At 34.4% G+C, this 8,773-nt stretch overlaps 1 protein-coding gene across 1 annotated transcript; it reads right to left on the bottom strand.

Annotated features, from left to right (window-relative positions):
* Positions 1 to 4,353: 4,353 nt before the first annotated feature.
* Positions 4,354 to 5,660, bottom strand: LOC142634966 (uncharacterized). Its single transcript, XM_075809192.1, has 2 exons — positions 5,528 to 5,660; positions 4,354 to 5,261 (listed from the first exon to the last, which is right to left on the bottom strand). The coding sequence occupies exons 1-2, from the start codon at positions 5,658 to 5,660 to the stop codon at positions 4,354 to 4,356; spliced, it is 1,041 nt and encodes a 346-aa protein (XP_075665307.1).
* Positions 5,661 to 8,773: the final 3,113 nt, after the last annotated feature.

Genomic DNA, 8,773 nt, shown 5'->3' with positions numbered 1-8,773 from the left:
TCCTTATGATGAATCCCTTCTCCTGGACGACATCTTGTCCCTCATTACTGGTACTACCATTTAGTGGGGTTCTGATCCTTATATCACCTCACATGAGCTTACTAAGATTCATTACTTGTTTTTCTGGATCTCTTGTCATTCTATCTGGCCTATCTCTTACTTGCACACCATTCATCTTGAGCATTGTGTACGTTTTTAGACCCCTTAAAACACAATCAGATTAACCTAGTTATTTAGCCAAGTGATTAACTTAGGTAAATTAAGCAGATCTAGGTTAACACAAATATATCATATCATGCAAAGCAGCGGAAATATAAAGAATTCAATGATATGATGACCTAGGAAAACCAAACCGGTAAAAAACCTGGAGAGGATTTAACCTAGCTATCCTCAAGGTAAAACTGAATCCATTATGAAGAAATTGAAGTTTACACAATAGCGACTTAGACCACTAACATCCTATTGCTACCTCGAGTAGGAAACTTACTACCACGACCACGTGACAGCTCCGAGTCCACGGACTACTTCCTTCTTGCATTCCCAGCAAGCACAAGCACTCCCGCTTGTATATTGTTAAGCTCTTAATGCAGCAATTGAATGATCACCAAGTTCTTGACATAGTCTTGAACCTTGATAACCCTAAGTATGTGTGAAGGCAAACACCTTTAAATCTCACAGAAGATTCACACACACAGCAGCAACAACCTCTAAAAACATGGCTAGAGTTTTCCCTTTTATACCTAGCGCAAAACATAAAACCCTACACACAAAACAGGCTTGGGTTGAGTTGGAATTTTCTGTAGAAAAATAATCTGCACGACTTTTGATCGGTCGAGTCTAATTCTCGATCGATCGAGCTGGGCAGAATTGCACAATAACTTTTGTAGCAACTTGATTCCAACTTTACATTAAAGACACATACTTTGAGCAGTCTAAACAAGACTTGAACGTTTTGATCATGGTTTCCCAACATTACAAATTAGAGTTCTAATACATTTAAACCTAAAGGTTTTAGAACCTAACACATTGTGCTTTTTTTTTGTATGCCTTTGTGACTGATGCTCCTATGTGTTTTTCGCCTCTTTTTATTCGATCCTTGGTTGAGGTTCATAGGAGTAGTTCTCAGTCACATGCTCTTTTCTTTCCGGTTTTCATTCATCGGATTTTGTTAGATTTGGGTTTAGAGGATTTTCCTGCCTCCGAGTCTGTTCATATCATCACCCCCATAGGTGACACATTTCTTAGGCAAAGAGTAGCTCAGATGAAAGCTAACTCTAAACGCCCTTGTGTAGAGTCTTCTATGGGTGATGCATCTCGGCCTCCTTCATCTAGTGATCCATTTGTTGAGGAGTTTGTTGATCCCACTGCCGTAGTTGATCCTCCACCTACTGTTTCGGATGATTCATCCATTCGGAGTGTGTTGGATACTGTCGTGACCGTTCAGGCGACGCATGGACAACTTTTGGTGGACGTGCTCACAGAGCTTTAGGCTTTACGTGCAGATTTGGCGAGTCTTCGGCGATCTTTTCCACCACCTTCTTTTGATGGTGATGCGCCTTAATTGTCCTTTGGCAATTAGTAACAAAAAGGGGGAGTACATATTGATGGAGATAGGGGGAGATTTTGATGTTTTGAGCTTTGGAGCTTTAGATTGTATTTAGGATATTCATGATGTACTTTTGTTTTTGGCTCATGATATGGGATGTATATGTTGGGGGGGACATTTTTTTTTTCTCTTTTATTGTTTCTTGTTTCACATGTGCTACTTTGATTATTGATTTATGTTATGAGGTTATTCATGATATATGTCTTTTATTTTTTGTTGTTTTGTGAAATCAAGAATTTATTTTGTTTTTACTTGTATTTTTCACACATGCGTTTATGTGTTTGTTGAGTGTTATAGGAATATACAGGCTGATTCAATCGTGCTGCTGTCTACATTAACAACTGATAGATAGTAGTTAAGTTGAATTGTTTTTGGGTATTTTGTTGTAATGAGTTGTTTTTGTAACTTTGAGCATTTTTGTTTTGGAATGTGTTTTGTCACGGATTGCCAAAGGGGGAGCTTGTTAGGTTTTAAGAAATTATGAACTAATGTATTAGAATTTCAATATGTATATGTTGGCAAACCATGATCAAAACGTTTAGTCTAGATTTAGGCTGCTCAAAGTATGTGTTTATGTAAAGTTGGAATCGAGTAATTGCAGAAAATTACTATTCAATTTATGCAAGGTTCAATCGATTGAAAATTAGACTTGATCGATCAAAGCTCGTGTAGAATGTTTTCTTGCATAATTTTTCCAACTCAGCCCAAACTCGTTTGACGTGTAGGGTTTTATATTTTATGTCTCATATAAATAAAAAAACCCTAACTATGTTTTTTAGGTTGTTGTTGTTGTGTGTGTGAATCTCCTGTGAGATCTAGAGGTGTTTACCTTCATACACACTTAGGGTTATCAAGATCAAGATTAAGATTGATGTCGAGAGCTTGGTGATTGTTTTAGTTGCTGTTTCAAGAGTTTAAAGAAAAACAAGTGGTATACTTGTGGATGTTGTGGATCTGAGAAAAAAGTAGTCTGTGGACTCGGAGCTGTCATGTGGTCGTGGTAGTAATTTTTCTACTCAAGATAGCAATAAGATGTTAGTGGTTTAAGTTGCTATTGTAAAACTTAAATTCTTTTATAGTGGATCCTGTTTTACCTTGAGGATAGTTATGTTAAATATTCCCTAGGTTTTTTACCAATTTGGTTTTCCTGAGTTATCATATTTTGTGTTATTTACTTTTCCGTACTCTTTACATGATATGATTTGTTTGTATTAACCTTGATCTAAATAATTTATCTAAGTAATCACTTGGCTAAATAACTAGGTTAATCAACTGGTGTTTTAAGGGGTCTAAAAACATACAACAAAGTCAATGCTAGCCTTTTGTTCGGTCATATTTTTACCTTTAACCCACTTAAAACAATGTCATTTAAAAAAAATAGAAAAATGAAAATAATTTTTAAAAATCAAAGTAATAAAACAAACTTTTTTTTTTTGGCAGTTGACTTGCCCAAGAAAACATCATTGCTGCACCACTTCAACATTTGTTGGAACTTTTTTAGCTGAAAAAACCTTGTTTTCTCAACTCAAAATATAAGCTGACATTTTATTCAAATTCAATTCTTCTAGTACCATATCATTCATCACAATTTGATGACATATATTGTGATTATATTGGTGAATAATCATTTCTATAGACCCAGTGCATTTTTTTTCATTACTTACAATTGTACATGTCACAATTGTGGCAAAACTTATAGTAGAAAAGTTGGGTTCACAAATTCCTCATTCAAATTTTAAAGAAACCCATCAAAAGGGTCCTCCAAAGTCCAAACCGATATCCCTAGAAAATAGAAATCCAAAACCCAAAAGCACCAATAAAAGAGAATAGAACTCGTCATCATCCTCAACAACAAGCTTTATTTGCTGAAGATCTGCCAACATAACTCAACATCATCATCCTCACCAACCAACAGTGACTGTACCCATTTCTCCATGGCTGATTTCACCACACTAATCCTCCTTTCCTTTCCTTTCCTTTCCTTCCTTTTCTTTTTCTTTTCCTCAATATGATAAGCTGAACTACGAACTTGTCATCATTCTCTTAAGTGGCATGTCATCAATATTCCCCTAATACTAATAGTAGATAAATATACATATAAAAACATGCATGCATATATATGTAGATCCCTTATATCAAGTTCGTAAGTACCAATTTAATTAAACGGTATATATATTAATGACAAACCCCTTAAGAGAATGATAATTAAATAGGATTATGGTTAACCTTCCTCCATTACAGGATTTTTTTTTCCTGGCAATAAGCCTTTTGCTTTGCACTTTTTTGACAAATGTTATGTACTACGTACTCATCTGCAGCAACTTCGTCCTTAAGTAGATGAGTGTCATATTCACTCCGGCCTCTCTCTCTCTGTATCACTTTCACTTTGGCATTTGACTATGTATATTGTGTAATTTGTCTTCGCATGATGTCCTTACTCTGTGTGTGTGTGTGTGCGAGAGAGAGAGAGAGAGAGCTCACTGAAAATAGCAATGAAACCTGGGTGGTAGTAGCGTACTAGATCACCAGTGAAATAAGTAATACACAATCATAAGCCATGCATGTGGGTTGAACAATCAAAGAACCTAAACATAATTTTAGAACTTGAGCACCATTAATACTCCATAAATATATCGCATTGAATTAGCAACATTTTGGTTTTTCTTTATTCTTCCTTCTACTTATTTCTTATGCATATTTGAAGAAACCCTTAGTACACAACACCTTATTCTACTATAGTCCCATGTCTAGGGTTCCCAGATTGAAGAAAGATTAGGTGTCGATAGAAATTGGCACCTTTGTAGTGGTGGCAACAATGATGCTGCCAATGATGATGGTGATGGTAATAAACATGATGATGGCAATGATGATATGATGGCATCGGTGTACTCCATTTGGATGGATTGAACTTGTGAATGATCAAACGAAAAAGACCCAAATGGAGAAAATGAGAGTCTAGCAGGTGGGTGTGGTAATTGTGGTAAAGGAGGTGCAAATGACATGAATTTGGATGCAAATTCTGGATTATCATAAGGTGTTTCTTTGATACTTGGATTGATCATAGGGCCACTTGTATCAAGTGGAGTGACTCCCTTGCTGAAATTTTGATCATACAGATCACTGGAAGCAAGTTGATGGGGTTGGTCATAGCCCAGTGATGACCAAGTGGCATAAGAAGATGAATCTGATAGTGCTGGTGGGATTAGAAATGGGAAATTAACCAAAGTGGGACAACAGTTGGTATGTTGTAATTCAAGATCACCAAGAACTAAACCTTGTAGTATTGTGATTGGAGCTGGATGGTGTAGCTGATCTTGTTGAGAGTGTAGGATCAAATTAGGGTTTGCATTCATAGGGGAGAAATCTTCCTCTGAACTAATAGGATGGTCAATTTCAGGACAGTTTGCTAAAGCCCCAGGAACATTAACTGCATGGAACATGAGCTTCTTCTTTTGGTTTGAATGCCAAAAATTCTTAATCTCATTATCTGTTCTTCCAGGTAGGTGCCTGGCTATCTGAGACCACTTGTTTCCAAGAATGTTATGGAGTTCCTTGATGATAGCTGCTTCTTGGAAAGAGAAACTCCCTCGTTTTAAGCCAGGTCTCAGATAATTTATCCATCTTAGTCTGCAGCTCTTTCCACATCTTTGTAGGCCTGCATCATAAATCCAAGAGAGGGGAAAAAAAGGGGTGAAGAACCTAGGAAATAAATATTATACAAGTTAGCCAAGAATCTTGTAGATCTATGATATACCCAGATCTCCTATTAAAGAGAATGTAGGAAGTGAATAATAAAAAAAAAATTTCTAAGGGTTAGATGGCCTGCAAATTAAGGTCTAAAGGAAGCAAATATATAAGAGTTAGAACAACTTAATTAGATTATCGCCATAGAAAGTATATAGAAGTGAACAAGTTAATTACCAGCATGTTTTGGAACTGAGGTCCAATTACTATGGCCATGGGTTGAAATATAGTTTATGAGTTTCTCATCCTCTTCTGGAGACCATAGGCCCCTCCTCACCTTTTCCTTATTGCAACATGAGTGACTTCTCATCCCCACTTTCTCTAAATCAGTAGTATATGATCCAAAAGCACAACAAGTTCAACTTTGAGTATTACCTACCAAAAAGAAAAAGTGATAGAAAGGAAGAATATATAAAAGAAATTAAGCAAGGAGAATCTAGATCTTGCTAGCCCTAGGAGTGAAAAGGAATGTGGAAACCGTGAATAGAAGAGATCATATATATAGAAATGGATCATATGTAGGTATGAATTGGTATATTAGGGTTTATGGAAAAGAGAAAAAAGTTGTTGCATCTTTCTCTGTAAGAGTTGCATGGCTTATTAATAATGGATCTTTATTCTAACTCAGAGATGGGTGGCTGGTGCACATTTCACACATGTAGTGTGGTGGGCTCATGTGTCCTGCCAGGTCCCACTTTGGACATATCTAGGATTATTGATCAAAGCATTAAACACTTTTGGATGTAAGTGTTTGTTGTGGATGGACTTTTATCATGCTGGGCTATTTGAGGATGGCAATGATGAATTTCCCGATGATTGGAATTTCAATTTGCTGTGATTGTTTTACCCCCCACTTCTTGAGAATTTTCTTGGTGATGGCAATGACGAATTAATTAAGTGTGAAGTCAACTTATAAACGGTTGTGATTGCATGAAATTGAGGACTAGTTGTAGATTATTGAATATTGACATAATGAAAGTTACCACACCTTTTTAATGTGCGTTTAGTCTATTTAGATTAGCTATTTTCTTTAAGAACCATGCATTCAGTAAAGTGGTGATCCGCGGATCCTAATCTTATCTAAATTGCGAGAATAATTGATTAAGACATATCATTAACAAAAATATACCAAAAGTCTTACAATTCAATCGATACTTTCTGGAGATTTTAAACGTTAATATGAATTGAAAATGGTTTCAAAATACTGGGATTTGGCTTAAATATAATTAAATGAGTTCTGTAATATTTAAGTTGGAATCTTTTTTAAAAAAAGGTAAAAATTATAGACGTTCAAACACGTCCTATATAATTATGAAATTGGAATCTGACATTTGATAGGTCCTTGTCATTGTGCGGAAACAATTTGTCAATAATATAGGGGCAGCCAAAAAATTCTCGAAGTCCCAAAATATTTTTAATAATTAAAGAAGAGTAAGCACATACAACATATACGGAGGTTTCAGTAAAATAAATGATTGTAGCTTACTTCTACAAAATCTTCAGTGTGTTTTCAAAGATTGGCTTTAAAGTTAACATGCAGTTGTGGGTTTTAGTTTCCTACTTTTAGAAAGAAAGTAAAAACAAAGTTTTATCATTTATGAGTAATCTTATCTTCACTAATAATTTATAGCAATTTTTTCCTTTTTTTAATTAGAAAACATGAATTTTGATGACAAGTGTTAGTGTCAAGCATTGTTAAGTTAAGGAAAAATGCAAATCACATAGATAACACCACTGAGATTGAAATTAAATAGGTAGTAATGGGAATGTATAAGCTAAGGTGGAGGTCTGAACTCTGAAATATGGTAACCATTTAGTTTGACTGCATAATTAGCGTGTTTGTAACAATTATCTCCCATTGATATATATGATCGGTACAATTAAAAACAACTTGATAAATAACTTATAATTTTATTGATCTTTATTTTATTTATTTATTTAATTCTTTTTTTCCTTTAATAACTTCAGTCTTTGAACATGCACGCGCACACACTCTCTCTCTCATTCTTTTTCATAATCTTTGAGCTTCCATCTTCTTCAACAATCTAATCTTCTTTGCACTCCAATCTCCTCAAAGGTTTGAAGTAATCTCATTAGCTTTTCATTTCCTGCCTCTGCTTGCTATGGAAAATACAGGCCCTCAAAATAGACTAGGAGCTTTATTATTACGCTATATTTTCTCCAACTTTTTTCTTTTTTGAAAAACGATAGCAGTTTCATTAGAGAGAAAATTTAAACAAAGGATACATCAGTGTCAAATAAACTTTGGTGGAGAATCTTCCTCCTAGCCAGTACATGTACATTACATCATTATAGTTCCTGGCCTTTTGTCCAAGCCTTTGAGCTGGTTTATTAGAAGAAGAATAACACCGCATAAAGCTTGCTGTACAGCAAGCTTAAAGCACGAGTCATGTACTGAAACCACGAGTCAACACATGTATGTCCTGCAACAACTGACCAATCCGCAAGTGTAAGGGAGGCTAGGAATTAAGTTCCACCATTGATAAACGAGTCCAACTTTCAACCTCCAAATCTTGAAGCCCCAAGTCAATTGCAAAATGATCATTACCTCCAGTAAACTGATAATTTCTCCAAACTCATTTCAATATAGTACTTTATTTTTAGCACTTTCACTTTTTTATTTATTTATTTATTTTTATGTATAACTTATTAAAACTTCATTTTTTTTAAGTGGAGAACCACTTTAAAAAATAATTAAGATATTCATTCACACTTGTTCACACCCACTATTTCACACACACACACACATGTAGTGAGAATGTCTACATTTTATACGTCTACATTTTAACATATAAAAGTGAATGTGAAAAAAGAGATATGAAATAGTAGATATATGAGAATCAAAACTCTTTTACTTATATGATAAATATAGAACAAAAAATATATGTTGTGGCCCAATGCTATTTCCGATTCTTCCATAAAGAAGAACTTGAGTTTTAATTCCCATCTTCTATATTGTTGTAAGTAAAAAAAAAAAAGAAAAAAGAAAAAAAGAAAGAAAGAACAAACAAGATATAGCTAGATAGAAAACTAAAGTACTACAAGAGACTATGGCTAATTACGTTATTAACCTGAGAGTTTGATTAAAAAAATAATAATAATAACAAATAAAAAACCAAACCTGAGAGATTGATTTAATTACGAATTAAATCTTGGAAGTTTCAATTGTATCTAAATTAAAATTTAAAAGCCCTTAATTACCAATGAAATCCTTGGTGAGTCACTGTAAACTAAAAGTTGAAAAAAAAAAAAATCTTGAATTAGACCCTAATTAAAGAACTAAGCAGCGACTTAATTGATTAAGTATCGATTGACTTTGAATAGATAGCACAAAAAAATATTTCAATCTTAGCTATTAATTACCAAATTAAAAAAAACCAATAATAAAAGTAGTGAAAGTCA

Source organism: Castanea sativa, chromosome 5 (assembly GCF_040712315.1).
Source record: "Castanea sativa cultivar Marrone di Chiusa Pesio chromosome 5, ASM4071231v1".
NCBI classification, from domain to species: Eukaryota; Viridiplantae; Streptophyta; class Magnoliopsida; order Fagales; family Fagaceae; genus Castanea; species Castanea sativa.
This window is presented reverse-complemented; position numbering and strand designations above follow the sequence as displayed.

Excerpts from the sequence above, each read along its gene's own strand:
- LOC142634966 (XM_075809192.1), bottom strand. The coding sequence starts at position 5,660 with ATGAGAAGTCACTCATGTTGCAATAAGGAAAAGGTGAGGAGGGGCCTA. Across the intron at positions 5,262-5,527 it reads CTCAGTTCCAAAACATGCTG|GCCTACAAAGATGTGGAAAG; the intron begins GTAATTAACTTG and ends TTTATGATGCAG.